We start from the raw sequence: 23,676 nt of genomic DNA, 5'->3' as shown, positions 1-23,676 counted from the left end.
ATTGTTGGCTTGTGTTGTTAATGATTTGGGTGGAAGATCTAATTCAAAAACATTCCACTAAGTATGAAACTAAAGTGAACAGTCTTTTCAAAGACTTAAACATTAGGGAATGTGGCAGCTATAACCAGAATTTTAATGCAAACCATCCTGGTTAAAAGATTCAAAAATCATGGAAACTTTCATAACATGAAGCTAAATGGGGAAGCAGCAAGTGTAGATAGGACAGCTGCTAATATCTTCAAGAATGATTTTTATGTGTTGCTTAAAGAATAAAATTATTTGAAAGAACAAATTTTTAATGTGGACAAAACTAGTCTCTAATGGGAAAAGATGCCTGACCATACATACATTCAAACAGAAGCAAAATGCATGCGGAGTTTCAAAGCATATAAGGACCACGTTACTATTTTATTGGGTGGAAATGTTATTGGCTATAAGTTGAAGCCATTTATGATTTATCACTCACAAAATCCTAGGGCATTCAAAGAAATCAGTAAAGCCAAACTATCAGTACATTATCATTCAAATAAGGTGTGGATGACACAATTCCTATCAATTCTTGATAATGCCCTAGACCAACCTTCACACTTAGGAGGTCTACATTTAAATGTAAAAGTATTTTTTACCACCTAATACCGCAAGTTTAATACAGTCTATGGACCAGGAAGCTATTTCTACATTCAAAGCTCATTATTTAAAACTTACTTTTGCACAGGCAATTGCAGCAACAGAGAAAGAACAGACAAAAGAATTCTGGAAGAATTAACATTCTTCACAGAATAAAGAACACTGCAGAAGCATGGATTGACTTCTTGATTAACTACCAAATGCACAAATGATATATGGAAAAATCTCTTTAAAAGTTCTGATAACAATTTAGCCTTTAATAAAGAAAATAAAATTGGAAAGATTACTAATGATATTGTAAAGTTTGCTCAACAACTTAACCTTGATGTTGAAATTGACATTATCAATCAACTTTAAAATGATGTGGAGGAGCTCACCAATGAGGACTTGATGGAGCTCTGGGCACAGCAAGTTGCACAAGATAAGGGAGAGATAGAAGAACAAAAAGAAGAAACTCCTAAAAAGTTTTGTGCTCAAAAAAATGGCTGCAGCTTTTAGCCAAATAAATGATGGAATGCAATGATTTGAAATTAGAGTTCAGATACTGAAAGATTCTCAAAGGAAAACCAATTAAAGAAGTTCTTACAGGTTATAGAGAAATTTATAATCAAAAGAAAAAGCAAACCATTCAGATAAAATTGGACATGTTCTTCAAGAAATCTAGAACTTCTACCTCCCTCATTGATAAACTTCAAGATGAACCAATGCCTTTCTCAAGAGAAAACACAGATGAAGACGATTAAGATGATTGCCTTTACCAGTTTTTGATTTATTATGTATGCATACATCTGTATATGAAACTTTAAAAAAAATGAAAGTCCATTAACATTTAGGTAATTTATGTTTATTATTTTCTGTTAAGTTTGTATGCCCTTAATATTTTTGCCCTTTATATTAATAGATGGCAGAATTAAACATTTTTTAAATTCAGAAAGGAGGTTAATCGAATCAGATACAAATACATGTGGAAGATAATATTAAAAAAAATAATGTCCACTTTATTTAAGACTTGTATTAGTAAATAAATAAGAGGAGTTTACCTCAATATAGTACGTGGAACACTTCCGTATGATACCCTCCAGAAATTAAAACGGAAAAAACGAAAAAATCGACAACTTACCGGTACTTACCGACACTGTTTACCAATTTGGTAAATCAATACAATAAAACGTTAACCACATATCGTAAAAACGACTACATTACTATGGTTCAGTTGAAGGAATTGAAGTCCAGAACATACAATATTCCTGCACTTTTTGGTCAGGTAAAATTACACAAGCCTGGATTTCCGATTCGACCTATTGTTTCCTACAGGAACTCGGCATTTTCAGCCTTAGCCACACATGTATATAACATTATAAAACCTTTTAGACAGGTTATACAATTTGGGATTAAGAATTACGATACATTATTTAATAATCTTAAAGACTGTAGACTCGGCGACAATGACAATTTATTCTCATTAGATGTTACATCATTATATACGAATGTAAACGTTGAATACACATTAGATATTATTTGGGATATGTTAAATAAAAACTCGACACCGATTAATTATACGAAGCTGCCTATAAAGGAGATTTTTCACTTAATTAAACTATTAGTTGAGGCTAACTACATCACCTTTCGAGACAAGGTGTACAAACAAATTTTTGGATTACCAATGGGTTTGAGCCTGAGTGGCTTAATGTCAGAGATCTATCTCTCAACGATTGAGCAGATACATTTGACACCTTTTCGTCCCCGTATCACATACTTTGGGAGGTATTTAGACGATGTTCTAGTTATTACCGATAGTAGTACTATCCAAGATATTTTACATTCATTTAACAATATTCATTCTAGACTCAAATTTACATTGGAAAGGGAAGATACGGATACTAAGTCATTAAACTTTCTAAATTTCACGCTTACCCGGGACTCGAACAAAATACAATTTAGCATCTATCGAAAACCCACAAACACCGGTATGCTTCTACATTATAATAGCTACCACCCGTTCACCTACAAAAGATCGATTATCTTTAATCAATTTCTAAATGCCTATAAATATTCAACGACGGATTCTGCTTTAGACTCAGAAATACAAATATTAACTAGCAGATTCTTGAACAGGGGTTATCCCATTAACACAATAAATCGAATTAGGGTACAAGCTAAGGATAGGATACAAATTACTGCACCAATCAACAATAGTAATATCAAAAAATACTTTATTTCTGTCCCATATGTTGAACAGTGGCACAAACAGCTTAACAGATTCTTTAAAGATACCAAATTTAAAATTATAGCTAGGCCTATACGGAAGTTACACACTATACTGAACAATCGCTCGGTTCTTTCGGCGTTCGCAACACAAATTAATGATCTAGTATACAACATTTCTTGCGGTGATTGCGACTCGTCTTATCAGGGTTCCACGCGGTTTTCTCTTAATATCCGTGTAAATCAACACGAAGCCTCTGTTCGTGCTTCTCGTTCAGCAGCGTCAGAATTAGCCTTTCATGCCATTAACGAAAAACATACTTTTTTATTTAACGAGGCCAAAATACTTAACGTTCAACGTAATTATACGCGACTATTAATTGCAGAAACCGTTGAAATTAAATTACACGAGAATTCTGTTAATGTTCGGCGGCCATATTTGATCTCCGATGCGTGGACCTTTACGCGCATGCGCGAAGACACATAATCACTATTTAAGTTGCAGGTTTAGCCTGATTCGATAATTTTCATTCCTGTGATCACGACAGTCGGTCGAAAAGCATTGTCAGCTTCAGGAAGGAAAATCGTTTTGAATATTTTCGTTAGATTCTTTTAATTGCGTTAATTTGAATTTTAATTGTTTTGAATTGATTTTGAATTGTGTTAAATTGATTATTTAATTATTTATATTTTACTTTAATTATTTATATTTTACTTTAATGTACCGGTAAGTTGTCGATTTTTTCGTTTTTTCGTTTTTTCGTTTTTTCCGTTTTAATTTCTGGAGGGTATCATACGGAAGTGTTCCACGTACTATATTGAGGTAAACTCCTCTTATTTATTTACTAATATTATTACCAACGTAGAACATATTGAGTAATACAGCTCTGATTCATACTATCTAATTAAGACTTGTATGAATTTTTCTATGTAAGGTATTTTTCAATTTTTTAAAAAAATTCTAATATGATTTAGCAATAATCAATGTTGGGCAACCAAGTCCAAATCTGAACAAATTAATATTTAAAAGCAATTATGCAGTGAATTACTTCATGAAAATTTTCTGAATAAAGATACTAGAGTTGGCCTCTGGCCAAAAAAAAAAAAAAAAACACACACCTCTACTTAGGGCATATACACTTTCTGTAACTTATTTTTGGTCCTTGAGGTTTTCACATTCTCTCATATATGCAAGACAAGCTGTACTTGCTAGCTGGGAGTCTAAAACACTGATGGAACTGATATTCGGGTGACACTCAAGTCAAGCGGACCCAATTTCGGCAAAATCTGGATGGTCTGTGACAGCCAAATCCTCTGCTTGCACCTTCACGATTGTAGAACTGTTAGTATTCATGGGTATAACCCTGTGCACCAGCACACTGTGGGTTACCACCCAGGTGTGAACCAACATAAGCAGGGGTCAAGGAGGAATGCTGCCCTCTGTGTTGCCATGCAATACTAGATGGTAGGTGACTCATCAACCGGTGCAATACCACCACTTTGCTTATTGGAGGCTTGAAGTGGTGGAACCCATGTTTAGTCTCCGGAGCTAAGTTCCAGTCAACCCTTCCCCATCTCTTCCATCATGCAGTATGACTGATGAATTGAGGTTAAGATGGACATCATGGTGAGATCCAATCTTCCTTACATTTCGAGGGTGCAGCTCTAAAATAGTGTTCGCAGGCCCGTGGCTAGTTAGCACACGGGACCAAACATATTGGTAACTCTTTAGGAGCCTTCCGGATCAGCTAGTGTATGCTACCTCTACACTGCAAGATAGTGACTGGAGGGAGTCCAAGTAGTGTGTATGCGGTAGGCATTGTCGAGGCCACATTAAGTCAAGGATCTGGTTATATTCTTACCATGTGTACACCATATCCAAAAATTTCAATACTTCACACAGCATGTCATCCCAAGCACTTCCTAGTTCATTTCACAAATATACATGGTCTCAATTCTAATCTCAATGATGTCCATTTCCACTTGCAGTCTGCCAAACACCATGTACTTTTTTCTGACATTATCTCACTTATTGGTTGATTCAACTACTGCTCATCTCAGTTGCCCAAATTATTCCCTGTATGATTCCTTTTGCCTCAAAGGTGATACTTGGGCATATGTCTGTTCCGATATCCCCTGTCAGAGACTTGGTAATTTGGAATTTCCTCTTTTTGATCTTCTCTAGCTTAAAATCAATCTACCTTGTATCAAATTCATCTGTTCTCTACCGTTCTCCCAACACCACTAATCACTTGGAGCTCTTCGACTTCCTCAACTTTGAAACTTTACTCTCTCCAGTCCAACTTTCCTAACAGTGAGATAATTTTCCTTGATTTTAATGTTCAAAACTTCAGCTGGCTTCCGTTTTCTAGTCACACCAACCCAGCTGGTCGAGATGTTGAGGAATTTGCAATTACTAAATTACTAATGACCTTGCCCAGATTGTTCATTTACCTACCAGAATACCAGACAATCCTAACCATACAGCCAACATGCTTGATCTTTTTCTCACAAACAACCCTTCTAAGTACACGGTCGAAGTGAGTGGTCCTTTAGGCACCTCAGATCACAACTTGGTGATTGTCTCTTCTCCAATGGAGCCTTTATCTCATTGATATTTCCAATCCTGTGTTATTTGGCATTACAAGAATGCAAAATGGGATGACCTGAGAGATTTCTTTTCTTCTTTTCCTTGGTTGAACTACTGTTTCAAAATTTCTGATGTCAACGTTTGTTCAGATCTTGTCAGTGAAATTATTCTTGTATAGGAATTAAATCCTTTATCCCACACTCCATGTTAAAATCTCATCTTTTATATAATGTGCTAAGGCCATTTAGGAGAAGAATGTTGCATATCGTAATTGGCTTGTTTCCCATTCTTCAGTTTCATTTTCTGCCTATACCAAAGCTCGCAACAATTGTAAAGCAGTTATTAATCAGTCCAAACTAGATTTTGAATAGACTAAGAGTAGAAAACTTACTTCTTGCCCTAATGGTAGCCGAGCATTCTTTTCTCTTACCGAAGCTATTGGCCGTAACTTTTGCCCATCTCTGCTCCCGCCTCTGTCAAAACCAGACGGTTCTGTTATCACTTCGGCCAAGGATAAAGCTGACCTCCTAGCATCCCATTTTTCTTCTTACTCATGTATTAATGATGTTGAAAAACACCTCCCACCATTCCCAACACTCTATTCAATGTCTCCCGTGGTCTTCCGTCAAAAGGATGTAGAAGGATTTTGACAAATCTCGATGCTAAGAAAGCTCCAGGTCCTGATAATATTTCTCCACTTGCTCTCAAAACCTGTGCTCCTGAACCTACTCCTGTTCTTTGCCACCTTTTTTTGCTTTCTTATTCCAAAGGTGTTTATCCTTCTGCTTGTAAATTTGCTCATATCCAGCCAGTGCCTAAAAATTATTACAAATCCCTCTCATCCAATTATCGTCCCTTTTGCAATTACTTTTACTCTTTCTAAAGTAATGGAGAAATCAATTAACCGGCAACTGTTAAACTACCTAGAAACCTTCCATCTAATCAATGATCGCCAGTATGGATTCTGTCAGTGTTGATCCACTGGTGATATTCTGGCTCATATTACCCATTTATTGACAAATTCAATGGAAAAGTTAGGTGAAACACAAGCAGTTGCTCTTGACATCTTAAAGGCTTTCGATCGTCTTTGGCCTAAAGGCCTTTTAAACAAGCTTCCATCTTATGGATTGCAAACTGTTTTTTGTAATTGGTTATCCAGTTTTCTCTCTGATCGCTCACTGAGGGTGATGGATGGTTCTGTCTTCTAACTTCTCCATTAATGCTGGTGTCCCTCAAGGTTCAGTTCTTTCCCCCACTGTTTTCCTCTTGTATATTAATGACCTTCTTCCATTGACTGGAAATCCTATCCATAGTTTTGCCAACGATAGCACATTGCATTCCACTTTCCACTTTGAAAAACCTTGCTCTGCTCAATCAACTTCCACTTCTCGAATATTTGCTAATAATTCCTTAAATGCCAATCTCCAGGTAATTCTCTATTGGGACAAAAACAACTTAGTTGATTTCAATCCTTCTGCTTCTATGCTTATCTTTGGTGACATTCCGATTTCTAGCAAGATATCTTTTAGGGATTACCCTGACTTCTAATCACTCTTGGTACAAGCACATTACAAATATTGCTTCCTCTGCATCTAAAAAACTTGGTTTTCTATTTTGCTCTCACCATTACGTTTCTTCCAAACAGCTGTTCATTCTGTACAAATAGCAAATCTGCCCTACCATGGAATATTGTTCCCACATCTGGGGCAGTGCCCCCAAAACCTCTCTCAGGCTTCTAGATTTCATTCAGAAGAGGGCAGTTAGATTTATTAATGACTCATCTCTAACAGTGTCTCTCCACTCGCTGTCTCATAGATGTACTGTTTCTGCTGCATGACTTTTCTACAGCTACTTCCAAGGGCACTGTTCTTCTGAATTTTTTTTTTTTTTAATATGAAAACCCCAAACACGAAAGGTATCAAAACCTATAGTACTTAGTACCATGCATGGGTTGAAGGAGAAGTATGGGGGGGAGGGGGATGCGGGATTGGTTTCTATAATTCCCGCTCTCTTTCAAAACAGTCCAAACACATGCCGCCACCAGCCAACATCCATTTACAGTCCAACTTCAAACTCACAGAACCAACTTTTCATCTTCCTCGTTTATTCATTCAACTGCCATTTTCTGGAACAACCTTCCTTCATACATATTTCCTGAAAATTACAGTCAACAGAAGTTCAAGTCTAATGTCAACAAATATCTTCTCTCTCTTGTCTTCTCAACCTCCAACCCAAGCACGGTACTAAGTACTATAGGTTTTAATACCTCTCGTGTTTCGGGTTTTCATAAAAAAAAAAAAAAAAAATATTCAGAAAGGGTTTCAAGGTAACCCTATCCTATGTAGGAAAACACTAATTCCATATCAGTATTTCGAAAAAATTTAGCTTATCACAGAACTCATCTAGCAAAACAAATTTACTGTTACTGCAGTTATGTTTCAGGATTTGTGCAAATACTGTCTTCAGGTCAGCATCTTCAGCCTCTATGCCTTGTGTAGAGCTAAGTGAATATAGAGTTCTATATCCTCAATGTTTTTCCCATCTCTGGCAAGTGACCAAAGATGTGAACAGTTTTGTCATCACAGCTTGATTAGTACTTCATATTTTTCTTATGTGAAAGAGAATATATACACTGCCCAATAAAGTAGGAAGGGCAAGTAAAATTACAAAAGGATCGTCACTTTACGGGCAAAGTCTTTCTGTAACAACAGCTGTTTAACATTTTCATTTAGTGTATTCAAAAAAAATAAAATAAAAATACAAAGTTAGTACATAAAATAATTTTATTACTATTATTTTATTTATTATTATTTTTTTTTTTTTTTACCAGTCTAAAGGTTTTTCTGCTGCAGGATCAGGAATGAGTTCTGGCTCACTGTCCAACCATCCTTCTGGTTTTCTGGCATTTGGATCAGGAATTTGGCGAGGAGCATTTTCATCCCTATAAGAGAATGAGCAATTGTACATCCACTTAATTTCAATTACACATTAGGATCTCACTATTGTATTAGCAGATGACACACCCTTAAGTTTTACTGTGAAAAACCTCATAAGTGATCTAACATTGTAGCATAACTCTAGGCTGTACCCAAATATAAAAAAAAAGTATTTTTAGCTATTGTAAATAATAATTATTTGCTTGCATAAGTCACATGTCTACAATGCTATTATCCCTAGGTGTTAATAACTTTTAAAAATCAGAAGTATTAACATTATACACAGGACTCCCAATTATCCTTTTACAAAAATGGAGTATGAAAAACAATTATAATCCCATTATTCCAGTTTTAGTGCGTTTTGTGTGATATTACCAAAATAATTAAGTATAATATAGAGTGGGGTGGTAAAAGAAAACAGAGTAGCTGTTTTAGTATGAAACAAAGAGCGGAAGCTTCTATTCAACATTTTCAAACTGCGTAAGTCATTAGCAGACTGTTTGCCATTAAAAACCAGTGAAAAGAGAAGATTCACATGTGGTCATAAATGTAGAGCTAGAACTTGAAGTGATAAGAGGCTGTTGGCAATTAAATTTATCAAATCCTCTCCACAAACAAAATGTGATGGCTAAGAAAATGAAATTACATCTAAGGATGCTTGCAAAAAAAAAAAAAAAAAAAATGACTGCCGTTCTAAAAGAGTACATAGGATTGCAAGTGGAAATGCTATTGCAACAGTATGAACATGTACACACACACACACACACCAGAAATAATGCTTAAATCATACAGAAACATCACAAGATGATTAAACTGAAATTAAGCACTTTTACAAAATGTGAAAAATTACCATAACTACAGAAAGGTCTTGTAAGAAACTATTACTCATACATAAGCAAAGAATTACAATTTAAAATTATTAAATTAAATGCTGAAAATTAAGAAGAAACAGAAAAATGGAGAAATCATGGAGCCATGGTCCCAGGATGTCTCCAACATTCTTTCAGGGTACAATAGGCTAGGGCTTGCTACCTGAGAGTCTAAAATGCATGGAACTGATATTGAGATCCCATTTGGTCAAATTTCAGTGCAGTCCAATCATTCTGCAACTACTGAGGCTGCACTACTGAGCACACCCTTTTATGTTTCCTTCATTGCTATGTCCATGAAAAGCAGTGTCTATTAATAACAACTTCTCTATCTTCTCATACTCAACCATCCCTTTATCCAGAACAAGTAACTTTCCCTTAATGCCACACTGCTCCAATTTGTACAGCAGGCTTTATGTGCAACAGTATTATCAAAAGCTTTCCTGAAATTCAAGTATATGATATCAAAATTATTTTTTGCATCTAGTTCCTTTGTTACTGCATCACAGCATCCAATCAAATTGTCCAGACAAGATTGTCCCTTGACAAATCAATGTTGCGAATGAAGTATAGCTGTGCCCGTGTCTAGATAGTCCTGCATTACTTCTTTAACCAGTGACTCCATTTTCCTTGGAACAGAAGTTAAGCTAACAGGTCTGGAATAGCTCATTTCATTTAACCCCAAGGGCTCAAATGATGTTACCATCAGCAAATTTTAAATGCAAAGCATTTAAGGAAGTAATCAAAGAAGCTATTAGGCTTTTCATACAAACTAAGAAATACCATTTAGGTCTAAGCCTTCAATGATATTTCTTAGTTTGTATGAAAAGTTCTTTGATTACTTCCTTGAATGTTTTGCATTTAAAATTTGCTGATGGTAACATCATCAGTTAACCTCAAGGGCTTGCATCTGGTGAGCATGGGCTTGGCACACCCAGGGTCCTGAGCTGAATATCATCATTCTTCTCTCTCTCTCTCTCTCTCTCTCTCTCTCTCTCTCTCTCTCTCTCTCTCTCTCTCTCTCTCTCTCTCTCTCAGGGTAATTCAGAATTTTTTTTTTTTTTTTTTGGCTGATGCAGTATAAGCCTCAGGCTTTCTTGCACCATATAGATAATAATAATAACCTGTAGGATTGTCAGAGTTCCTCGACCAACAGTAACATCAGACATAACAACAACCACCCTGTGTACTTGGTAGCAATACCCATCGAGGTGGAACCCCCAATCAGGGAAAAATAATATAAGAGCAACAATAATAATTGGTTCCACTGCAGAAATTGTTGTTATTGTTCTGTAATGCAGATTTTTTTTTTCACATTTATGCAGGATGCATAAATGTGAAAAAAGTCGCTTGATCAAGTTGCTTGATCATTTAAACTCATCTGCTCGGCAATTGGAGAAATGTTCTCTTGTACATAATTAATACTCACTTCGGGTACATTAATGTTAAATGGAGCAGCACTGCTGGTTGAAAGCACTGCTAAATCCAACGCTTGATTTTCTGTTTGTCTTTTACGTAATCTTGGTAGTCTTTTTCATTCTTGTGCACTCATTACTGCCTCCATCTTCATTTTCTTAGGTTGGCTTGCTTGATACTTTTGACAATGCTATGCATTTGACTTTGTTGAACACTCAGCTATAGCAGTCTGGCGGTCCCCTTCACTAATCTGAAAATTATTGATGTGAAAACATCTATAGTGGCACTTAACAATGGAATATAACGAAAATGCAGAGTGCAACAATACAAATACTTGTATTGTTGCAATCATGATTGTGACATCATACTATTCAACAAGTGGGCAATTAGGCTATAGACTTGGATTTTGCTAACCTCTTCCAAACATTGATTTGGTAGATTAAGTAGTGGGCATGAGCATAAAACGTTACATCGTTCATACTAAATATTTCGAACTGAAGTATGTCACTAACGTTGATTCGGTAGAATAAGTAGCAAGCATGAGCATAAAACGCTACATCATTCATAACTTCAGTTCTAGCTGTTCGATTTTAAAAGGTTTTGATTTTCTTCAGATGTTTTCACATAAAACATCTTTCATTCATACAGGGTAACACGCGATTTATTTTAATCATTAACCACGATTTTTCACAGAACACTTGTTCACATCTCACAAAACACTTGTGTTCTGCAGAACACAGTTTGGGACACTGGTATAGATCATCATTATTGGCTCAGAAACTGACAATCCATTGAAGTAAATTGTTCATTATTTCTTGTTAAGCTTTCAGAGCACTTCTAAGGTGCTGGGTTTTTGTGCTTTTCACTTTTTTTTTTTTTTTTTTTTTTTCTTGTTTTTGGAGGAAGGCCTTTCCTATATCCACATCCTCTTCAACAAAAATTTTTTAGAACAATATCATCTGAAGTTCTTTTGTCTGTATCCATTTCCTGTTGGTGATTTGAAGTTTTGTTTTCCTTGCATCCTGGCTGGAGGAGTGAAAGCCTGAGTGATACTGAAACTGGCATATTGACAGCTTGGGTTTGTGTTGTACTCAATAGGAGTTTTACATAATACGAGGGTATTATTAATTCAGTCTGTGATTCAACTGATTAGTATATCCCAGTGATCTGAGCATATGTAGATCCATTGTTGTCAGCTGGTGGTGAGATAATCTGTTGTGACTCCTGCTAAGAAACATCGATTTGTTTTATATATATGTATCAGTTTTCACTTTTCCAGCAGTCACATTCTAGCATAGGCAGGATGGTCTTTTTTGTAATTTGAGGAGCAGTACAGGCTTTGCAGTTGTGATCAAGACCTGCCCTTAGCACAAGTAGCAGTTACTCAACAAGCTGCTAAGGAATGTCCATATTTCTGATATTGGAAACACAATAACAAGTTTTTTATATAAAGCCTGGCAGTGCATACAAATCTGGCTTAATGGAAGTTGGATAGTGTTGTGTGTTAAAAGTCAAGATAAGATCACATGTAGGAGTGAGAATGCCATTTTTTCCGGTGGAGATTCTCTTTACTTGGCTTACTCCCTCTTCTTTATGTTCTAAGATCTTCTCTTCAGAAACATCTAATCACTGAACACCTTTAGAGATGTTCAGTATCTCTGAGGTTGTCACCATTATTAGTAATTCAACAAAGAGATCAATATTCAAGAGTTGCTCAGAGTGACTAGCACTGGAGATCTTAGTGAGGATATCTCATGACCTTTGAACAGATTTGGGAGACCCAGCTATACTTTCCAATGCCTTTCAAACTGGAGAGAGAGAGAGAGAGAGAGAGAGAGAGAGAGAGAGAGAGAGAGAGAGAGAGAGAGAGAGAGACTGCCAAATGAATTTTCACTACTGGAATGAACGATAAAGAAAGCTGGAACTGAGTAGGTTTCAGTGAGAGAGTTTTCTGGCATTTTACATTTCCTGTATTGGTCATATCTTTGTTTCTTCATTGCCTGGCAAAACAGAGAAGTTATTGTTCGAGTTATTCATGTTTCACTCTTTTTGGCCCTGGGAAACTGTCTTTTCTCCCAGGTTACCAGCCCCACTGCATGGAGGTAGAAGCAATATCACTTAGTGAATAAGTGAAGAAAAAGGAGTCAGTTTAAAGAAAAAAATAAAAAGAGGTTAAAAGAAAGGCGGCTTTTCCTTCCTAGGCTTTAATATGTGCTAATCTTATTAATTCAGATACTCGAGAATTAACAGATTTACAAAACTCAGGAGAAACTTATTTACAGTTAAGTGTACCTTAACAAAGGCACTTGACTGGCTTAACTAAAGCCAGTCAAGTTCATAAGCCTTATGAATATTCAAAGGCACTTATTAGGACAACATGATATCTGAAGTGATCAAGAAACTACTAAGAGCTACAAAAACAAGAATCCAAAACTATCCAACTCAGGCACCATTACTATAATGTTCATTCCAGTCATCAGCTGAAGATTTAAAGGATAACCACAATCTTCAATAAAACTAACTACGTAAGTTCCAATTCACTAAAGAATTCTTTCAAAACCTAAGGAACTGACTTAAATTCTTGAGGCCTTATATGCAAACACATATTCAACTGTAAGAGCATACACATGGACAAAGAAAACAGATTTTTCCAGATACACATTCATTGCCACTTTAATGTGAGAGAACTGTTCAATGTGCCTTAGTTTTCAGAATAATGAAGGGGGGGATCAACATTCCAACATCCTCGAGAATTCTGAAAATTTAATTATTGAAAATTAAAAGTTTGGAATTCAGTGCTAAAAATTAACACTTAATTTTGTGCTGAGCTGTACATCAGAACAAAATATTAATTTTATAAAAATTTAATTCGTGTAAATGACCTAATGTCAATACAAAAAGAACAAATAAAGCCATGCCAAATCCACAAACAAAAGCCAATCATTACTGCAAAGTTTTTTGTGTGCCTGTACTGAGTAGATGCGTACTGAGTACATGCAACTTTACGCGTTTATGGCACTCGTGGTTGACTTCTTAAGAATGAAACACATATACATTATGGCAAAGCTTGGGCACATTTTGAATGCAGTTATGAGTCAGGTAAAACTAGTGCAGTTTTTACACATGTGTAAAACGGCACATAATGTGTTAAGTGAGCATTTTACTTTTAATAAAAAATTTAATTGCCATCACAGTATAATATTTATGCTAAATTAAAACGAATGTAAAGGCAATTTACATACTATCACCACAGTAATTTGTTCCTTTAAAAAAAAATACACAATAATGAAGCCTGTGCCAAAATTATTTTGTGACAAGGCTTCGACTGGTTATGTCAACAGCAACATACATGTGATTAGCCAGTATTCCCCATGAGATGGAGACACTGCTAATGTATGTGCATACACACCCCCTTCAAAGGATATTTGGCCATCAGTGTTATCCAATTTTACATTCTCCAATTTCTTTCTATGAGGAAATAAAAGCTTCATTCTACATATGGCAATCCATGAGACTACAGAAGCTAACGCACGTCAACAAAACCATCCCTCCAATGGAAGTATTTCATGTCTTTGCAAACAGCAAAATAAGATAAAACATGCAGATACGCCTGATGCATGTTGGGGAGCTAGTTGTAACATATGCTATAACTTAAATATGAGAAATATCTGTATTTATGTGCAAGGAATATATGAATATCAAAAACCATTTAAATTATACTGTATGTAAATTATGTCACTTTATATAATAATATACCATTCATTTCTTTTCACATATTAAGCTAAACATTTGCCAATTATTGACAACACTAACTATACACTAAGATTGACAGCCCTTGTCAGGTAAAAATGGAGTCTTAACTCCTAAGTCCTGCCACATGTCTGTAGTCTTCATGAAAGTGGTGAGGTGAGTGAACAGCAGATGAACAATAAGAAGAAAATAATGGGGGAAGGAGCAATTCAAGCATGATGACCTTCAATATGATATATTAATCGTGGCATTGACATTTACTTCCACTGCTGTAAAATTTTGTAGTTTAAACAATAAAGAGCCCATATAATTAACTATTGATTAAAGATAAAATTCTATAATTTCCTGTACCTTTATGAATATAAATCAAATTTTACTTGCATTTAAACTGTTTGTAGTTATTTATTAATAAAAGATTAACTTTTGGCAACGTCATTTATTTGAAAGTAGTGAAATACCAGCACAACTCATTGTGAAGGCAAAATTTATTCAACTGTGTGCATAAAGATCACTGCATTAATGCAACAAATATTGGAATTGTGTTTGTCATAATTTAAGTACTTGCTTTTAGTCTGTCTGTAATTATTTAATACATAGGAGATATGGCAATGTTCTTGTATTCTCTCTACCTTGTTAACTCCCGACTTTGTGACCATCCTGGAGTATAAACAGAATTTATTTATTTAGGGTGCACAAATATTTTTAAATTTGTGCATGCATGCACACACACACACACACACACACACACACACACACACACACACACACACCAATTAATCCACAAATTAAATAGGTAGTGAAAAAGTAATAAAAATAAATAAAAAAATTAGAAAAGCTAAGCTCGGTGGCAGCAGAAAAGCAATCCACTACATGTTGCCTATAATACGCTAAAATAGGATATTTGCCAGTAGCTTTAATTAACTTAACCAAATAAAATAACAAAAATAACAGAAAAATGAGGGGAAATAAAGAAGGTAGTGTTGAAGCAATGTTCCTAAAATAATTTAGAAAATTAAGCCAATTAAAAGAAATTTAGTGGAGTTCCCTAGTAGGCATCCTTTTCCAAATTATGTGAAAACTCACTAAGGTGGAAACATGGACTAACAACATTACGTGACTAAATAAACTGAAAAGATCAAACCCTCGATGCAATAGATTTGCATTGCGGTGGTCCTTATGCAATGAAAAATAATAAGACAGAAAGCCTAGTACTAGCATGGCCAAACCACACCACTGACAAAACAATAGTTAAACTGAATATATACATAGAAACAAATTAGGCTATAGATGGCGGTACGAACACAGTGTTAGCACATCGTCATGCTACCCTAAGGTAAATATAATCCAATTAATCCAAAAATTAAATAGAGAGATAAAAAGTAATAAAAATATATAGTAAATATAAATAAAATTTAAAAAAAAAAAATAGTAGAAAAGCAAACATGGCCCTCCATTGAGATGGGGCATGATAGTCAGTCTATTTGGTCACGTAATGTTGTTAGTCCAGATTTCCACCTTAGTGAGTTTTCATCTAATTCAGAAACGGGTGGCTACTAGGGGACGCTGCTAAATTTCTTTTCATTTGCTTAATTTTCTAAATTATTTTAGGAATGTTGTTTCAACACTACCCTCTTCTTTATTCCCCCCTATTTTTCTATTTTTATTTTTTTTGGTTAAGTTCATTTTCACTCTACTGGTTTGCCATGAAGGCATTCAAAGAATTAACCTTGGAAGCTACTAGGCTTTACATAACAACTAAAAAATATTGTTCAAGGGTTTAGGCCTAAATGGAGGCCAGATGAACTAATGAGACATGTGGCAGAGAAGAAATATGCATGGGATACATAAAAATTAATGGGTGACATGGAAACCTATGATAGATATAAACTGGCCTGTAACCAAGTCACAAAGGAGATTAGGCAGGAAAAGGCAGATTATGAGAAATCTTTGGCAAAGGATGCAGAGAAAAACAGCAAAGAGTTCTTTACCTATGTAAACTCTAGAAGGAAAGGGATGAATCAGATTGGTCCACTGGATATTGATGGTTCAACTGTTGATGATCCTGCTCAGGTGGCTAACAAACTAAACGAGTATTTTGCATCTACATATTCACACATAAGGATTATTCAGATAGGGGAATGGCAGAGGTGAATTAATAACTGAGACGAAAGTGGAGAAGAAATTATTGAAGATAAACATAAAAAAGGCACCCACGGTGAATGGGATCTACCCAGTTATATTAAAGGAGGCAGCAAAAGAAGTAAGCAAACCCTTAGCCATAATTATGAGAGCTTCCTTGGACTCAGGGGAGGTACCCATGGACTGGAGATGTGCAAATGTGACCCCAATTCACAAAGGAAGATCAAAGGGTGACAAGTAATTATAGACCTGTTAGTTTAACTTCTGTTCCAGGGAAATTAATGGAGGCACTGGTTAAAGAAGCACTGCAGGATCATTTAGACAAGACTTCAGTTATAGCTCGGACACAGCATGGTTTTGTTAAGTGGAAATCTTGTCTGACCAATTTGATTGATACTACGATGTGGTCACAAAGGAACTGGACGCAGAGAATAACTTTGATATCATATATTTGGATCTTAGAAAGGCTTTTGATACTGTTGCACATGGAAGACTGCTGCACAAATTGGAGCAGTGCAGCATTAGAGGCAAACTGCTGCTTTTGGATAAAGGGATGGTTGAGTGGGAGAAGACAGAGTGGTAATCAATGGACACTGCTCTTTGTGGACTAATGTTATTAGTGGAGTACCTCAGGGTTCAGTGTTGGGTCCATTGTTGTTTTCTGTATTTATAAATGATATTGATTATGGTATATCAGGCTTAATGTCAAAGTTTACAGACAATACAAAGGTTGGCAGGGTTGTTAATGATACTAATAACAGTACGCTGCGACAACAGGATCTAGAAAAGTTGACCAGATGGCTGAGAGGTGGCAAAATGAAGTTTAACATTGACAAATGTAAAGTACTACATATGGGAAGCAGTAAGCCCAGAGTAATGTATCAACTGTGTGGTACTACACTGACAGTGGTAGAGAATGAAATGGGCCTAGGGCTAATTGTGCAGGCAGATATGAAGTTTTCTGAGCAGTGCAGATGGTCTGCGAGTGTAGCTCATGGTGTCTTGTCAATGATATACAGAAATTTTTCTAGCAGCAATAAGGAAGTGATTATTCCCTTGTATAAAGCAATGGTCAGATTGCACCTTGAGGCCTCCAGACCTGTATACAAGGTCTGGAGGCCTCATTTTAAGAAGGATGTAGAGCCATCTTGTTGTCCTCTGTACAGAGAAGGACAACAAGATTAGTGAATGGAACAAAGGGTTGCTCTTACGAAGAAAGGCTGTAATTTTGCAAATTACAGGGTCTGGAGACTAGACACCTATGAGGTGATCTGATTCAGGTGTACAAAGCCTTGAATGGTTTGAGCATGCTCAATGCTGATGGGATTCTTCCTCTTGCTCAGAATAATCACCTGAGAGGGCATAAATTCGAATTGAGGAAAGACAGACGTGCGAACGTTTGCCTTTAGCCAGCGGGTAGTTTGGTTGGTAGAACAGACTTCCATCCTTTGTTGTGGAAGTTGATAGCCTAAATAAATTTAAGGCTGAGCTGGACAGGTATTTGGAATGAATGCAGGGGTGAAATGTGAGAGGTTTTTTTTTTTTTGACTGATGCTGCATAAGCTTGCTTTCTTGCATCGTATGCCTCTACTAATGCTAATGGCAAATATTCTATTTTAGCTTATTATAAGCAACATGCAGTGGATTGTGCTTTACTGCTGCCACTGATGTTAGCTTTTCTACTATTTTTTTTTTATTTAATTTTAACTAAATATTTTTATATCTCTATTTAATTTTTGGATTAACTGGATTATATTTACATGGGATAGTGTGATGATGTGCTAACGCTGGGTTCGTACTGCCATCTATATCCTAATTTGTTTCTATATATATATATATGTAACCAGACAGATTATATAATAGATACATTCATTGAATTCAGATCCAAGCTTTTAGAAAATTACTTCCCACACCACATAATTACTAGATATATGTATAGAGCTTTATTGATAGCAAACAACAAGGGGAACTATAATCTTAACGCACAGAGTATTATAGATAAAGTCCTAAACAGGCGCTAATATAACATAGCCGTTGTATAAAATATTTTCGTAGGTGTTTCTTTGGCTTAGATAAATTTCGTTGGATATGTAATTATGTAAATAGTAGGCACTGCCCATGGAGTAAGTTACATATAGCTTACTCGCATTAAAAACTTGTACCTATATTTGCTCCATGGGTAGGAACTTATTCTGTAAACTTCTATTATTACTTCGGGATATACTTATTTGACGGCTTTTCTATGTGTAATACTATACAGTATATTAAATAACAGCAGAGGGCGCTGTATGTAATTATACTTATTCTATCACTTAACTTAACTATTACATTTCCTAGGGGGGCTGCGATCGGTAGTTATATATGCTACACGCGCCAATACATGTGGTTTTCTAGTACCTTGGCCATACGGTGGTAAGCATGCTAATTTTAATCTTAAATCATTCTAACCAGGATACCTTACTATAAGGTACATCCTATGTTAATTATTTTGCTTTTTCTTTGCTGTTTAACTTCCACTTTCTTATCCCTATTTTTTCATACCTCATGAACTATTAGAGTATTCGAGGGGGATTGAGGTACTATATCTATTCTTATACCTTTGTTCCGTTCGCCTTTGTTAGCTATAGCTCACACTGTTATTATTTTTATTAATTTGATGAGACTACCATGGCAGCATTTACTATCAACTACGCACATATGCCTAACAATAATTATAGCTCTTTCTATAATTTTAATTTAATTTAATATTTTGGCTATCCGTCGGGCTAACAGTCATCTTGCCAGTTAACTGCTAAATTTTGGGATTAATTAACAAATTTTATTACTACTATTTGGCTCTAACTACTACAATATTTATACATTTGGCTCTAACTTAATACTATTTTATGTATATTAGGACATAGTTATGCTGGACGATGACTACAGAAACGGATAGCTCGTTAATTATGGTTGATACATTGTAAGGGTTAGCCCTCGAAAAAGTCCCATGCAATGTATCTTATTGCCATAACTAACATTTTAATGGTATTTTTATATATATTTATTGCTTATGTCATGGCATAGATTGATTTTTTCCAGGTCACGTTGGGTACCCGCCATGGTTTATGGTTTACCTGATAAGCTAGTATATCATATTTTTTACTTTTAAAAAAAACTAACCATTATTAACTTAACTCATATATATATACATATATATATACATATATATATATATATATATATATATATATACACACATACACAGGGTGTCTCAAAAATATTGGTACAAACATTTAGGGGAGGTAGGTAACATCTAAAGGAATGTGAATCGCATAGGAACCCATAACCAGAAAAGTCACGGGAAAGTAGTAGCAGAGGCACAAGAAGCAGAAATGAGACAAGACAGTAATTAGTGGCAAACATTTATTTGGCATAATATTAACAATGGAGTACGAGATGGATGCATTTCATGATGTTACACAGATGCTCAAAGGTTCCACCATGAGACGCGATGCATGTATGACACCGACGCAGCATGGATTGGTGGACACGGTTGAACACACCTGGAGTTTGACAGTAGCAGCAGTGCAGACGAGTCTCGCCACGAGATCCAGTTCCATCTCCACAGGAGATTCATACACGATAGATCTGAGGACCCCCTCCTCCCCAAAGAAAGAAATCAAGGCTCGGTAAATCAGGTGAGCATGGGGGTCAGACAACAGGTCCACCACGGCCAATCCATCGACGCTCAAAATGCCTATTCAAATGGTCACGAACACACCTTCCATAATGGGCAGGTGCCCCATCATGTTGAAACCAAATGTTGCGTCTCACATTTGCTGGAACATCGTCAAGTAACCCTGGTAGAACTTGTTCAAGAAAGATCCGATATTTAGCGGAGTTCATGCAGGATGGTAACAGGTTTGGGCCAACTAAGCAGTCACCGACCATACCTGCCCACACATTTATTGCGAAGTGGTGTGCCGCCCGCATGTGGGCGCACACCATGTGAGCCCTCTACTAATCCATACACTAGGTGCATGTCTGCCAGCTCACAGTTCATACATCGATGCATGCTCTTCGTGCAGCGACTACTGCTTGAATGAGTAAACCAGAAATTTTCCCTCTCGCGAACTGATGAACAGCGCCGTGTACCGACTTATGGTGATGTTTCTGGTTATGGGTTCCTATGCGATTCACATTCTTTAGATGCTACCTACCTCCCCTAAACGTTTGTACCAATATTTTTGAGACACCTTGTATATTCAGTTTAACTATTGTTTTGTCAGTGGTATGGTTTGGCCATGCAAGTACTAGGCTTTCTGTCTTATTATTTTTCATTGCATAAGGACCACCACTATGCAGATCTAATGCATCGGGGGTTTGATCATAGTATCATCTTATCATTCCGTCTTTGCATGGATTTGTTTAGCATTCAAAATGCAGTGATTCCCTGACTATTATTGGTCTCGTGGTCCTCCGTCGAGATGGGGCATAATGGTCAGTCTATTTTATTTCATTTTATTTGGTCATTTAATGTTTTAGTCCACGTTTCCACCTTAGTGAGTTTTCACATAATTCAGAAATGGATGCCTACTAGGGAACACCGCTAAATTTCTTTTAATTGGCTTAATTTTCTATATTATTTTAGGAATGTTGCTTCAACACTACCCTCTTCTTTATTCTCTCTCCCCACCCATCCCCTATTTTTCTGTTATTTTATTTTCACTCTACTAGTTTGCAATGCTACTGCCAAATATCTTATTTTAGCTTATATATATATATATATATATATATATATATATATATATATATATATATTTGTGCGCATGCACGTTTTGCCATAAAATTGGCTGACATGTTTTATACTGTAATACATATATACTGTGCCGTATAATAAAGATTGGTAAGATTAAAAGCTGAAATAAAAGATTATATTTCACCAAAAAAATATATAATAAATAACAATTCCCTGCTTCTAACGTTATCTGTCACGTAATATTACCAATTTTTGTGAACTCAATGTGATCACAATAAATAGCATCCACTGTATAACTAAATAAGATTATTTCACCATTTCAGAACACATACAATACTCCTTTTTTTCTTTAACTTAATAAAAAGAAACATACCAATCACTGGGTTTCTTGGCATCAGGATCTGGTATTCTGCAAAACAAGTATTAAAAAAATTTAGGTTAACTAAGTGAGTCATTATACAGCCAGGCCTCGCATAACGCAAGTTCGATTAACACGTTTTTCAGTTACCGCTATTTGAAAAAATTATACCACTTTTTACAATGCAAATTGAGTTAACACCATCTTTTTTTTTTTTTTTTATGTGACAGTTGAAAGATTTCAATCACACGCTAAGCTTACTTCACATTGGACGGACAATAAGCAAATGTTTTGCCGCTGACTGCCTCAGTGTTCCATCAACCATCGGAAGTAGACGTGTTACTTGTTTTTCTCCCGCTAATAAAGTCACGTGCAGAGTTGCAGTTAAAAATTCTAATCTTTAAATGCAAAAAAAAAAAAAAAAAAAAAAAAATTATTTTTAAATTGGCCAGATGATGTTACTGCAAAGGAAATAGTGGTAAAAGAACCAGATGAAATCATTGGTATTGCAGAGAACCTCAAACCAAAGGTTTGAGGTTCTCTGCGATATTTATTTCGCCAGGGCCTAGAGAAGTTGTCAGCTATCGGAAATTGATTGATGAAAAAAAGAAAACCAACCCTTCAAACGACTCCGTTGAAATATTTCCATAACAGTTTCTTCATTGTGTATTTTACACAATAAACATTTAATTCTATAATTATTTTCATTATCTTTTACACGGTATACAGTTAAAAAGTTATTTAAAAAGGTATTTTTAAATTGTTTATGGACATTTCTGAAGGTCACAGACCAATCATAATTTTTCCAATTGATTATTATATTCAATTAATGTGTTTCATTTTTCACGATGTGCTCGCTGGATTAATTAATCACGTTAATCGAGGCCAGCCTGTATTTAACCATATAACTAAACAACCCTTACATTTTAAGGAAGTTACATGGTAGTTTTCCATTAAAATTATTACTATATTTAATAACACTCTTATATACCATGTGAAATTAATAATATAGTTTATTAAGCTAATCGCCTAAACCACTATACATTAAGGTAAAATTTTGAGCATCTTGCCAATACCCATCAGCCCATGCTGTTGGGGAACAGAACAATAGAAAGGGTTACAAATTTGACTAAATTACAATTACAAAAAAACTATTAATTTTAAAACATTCGGGGACATACATATTGAAAGATGTCAGAGTTTACAGAGGAGTCAAATGTGGATCTGACCATTTTCTTGTTAAAACAACACTGAGGTCGAACTGGATTAAGAAAATAAGAGTGGGCACCCAACAATGCAGGGAAGGAGAAATGCTACAAGTGGATCAATTTAACATTGAACTACTTCAGGACAACAGCATTAGAAACAACTTCACTGGAGACCGGATGCTGCAATTAACACAGATAAAAAGTAATACTGAAGAAATCTACAAATATTTAAAAAATATTGTAAAAAAAAAATAGCTCATGAAATCTTAGGCAAAAAGAAGAGACAAGGATGAAAAAAGACCTGGATTACAGAGAAAGTAAGAGCTGTTGTAGAGGAAAAGAAACTTGCATATCAGAAATGGCTGGGTGAGAGGAATGATGCATATAGGAACATTCATGTTGAAAATAAGAAAATAGCCAATCAATTGGTAGTAGAAGTGAAAAATGAGGAATGGGAAAGGAAGTGCATGACTATTAATTGCAAATTGGGCTTCAAGTGATCAGTGGAAGGTCCTTAAAGACTTGAGAAAACAGAATAAACAATGCTGGTTCAATTACTACCTTTGAAAGACTGGATGAAGTACTATGAAGGACTTTTAAAAGAAGACAGAAGAATTCAAGATGGTGGAGGATTTCGGTGTGGAAGACTCGGGCTTAAAAGTTTCTGTTAGGAAGTGGAACTCTTACTGAAGGAAGGAAGGAATGAATGGCAAATCACCTGGACCTGGAGGAGTTTATATGGCACTTCTGAAAAACGGAGGAAGAGGAGTGGCTGTTTTGAAACAAACTGTTAAATGGTATACTGAGAGGAGAAGAAATACCGAAAGAAATGACAACAGG

The 23,676-nt window shown here is 35.7% G+C and overlaps 1 protein-coding gene across 1 annotated transcript in view; it reads right to left on the bottom strand.

The window, feature by feature from the left end:
* Positions 1 to 23,676, bottom strand: part of LOC150076146 (calmegin-like) — a 308,067-nt gene that overhangs the window by 110,134 nt on the left and 174,257 nt on the right. Inside the window, exons 12-13 of the mRNA XM_090387267.1 lie at positions 21,644 to 21,679; positions 8,250 to 8,363 (exon numbers count right to left, since the gene is read on the bottom strand). Coding sequence (XP_090243393.1) covers positions 8,250 to 8,363; positions 21,644 to 21,679 — 150 coding nt within the window. The remainder of the gene's footprint in view (positions 1 to 8,249; positions 8,364 to 21,643; positions 21,680 to 23,676) is intronic.

The sequence above is a fragment of the Mastigoproctus giganteus genome, chromosome 13 (genome assembly GCF_048544385.1).
Source record: "Mastigoproctus giganteus isolate SK-2022 chromosome 13, ASM4854438v1, whole genome shotgun sequence".
NCBI lineage: Eukaryota > Metazoa > Arthropoda > Arachnida > Uropygi > Thelyphonidae > Mastigoproctus > Mastigoproctus giganteus.
This window is presented reverse-complemented; position numbering and strand designations above follow the sequence as displayed.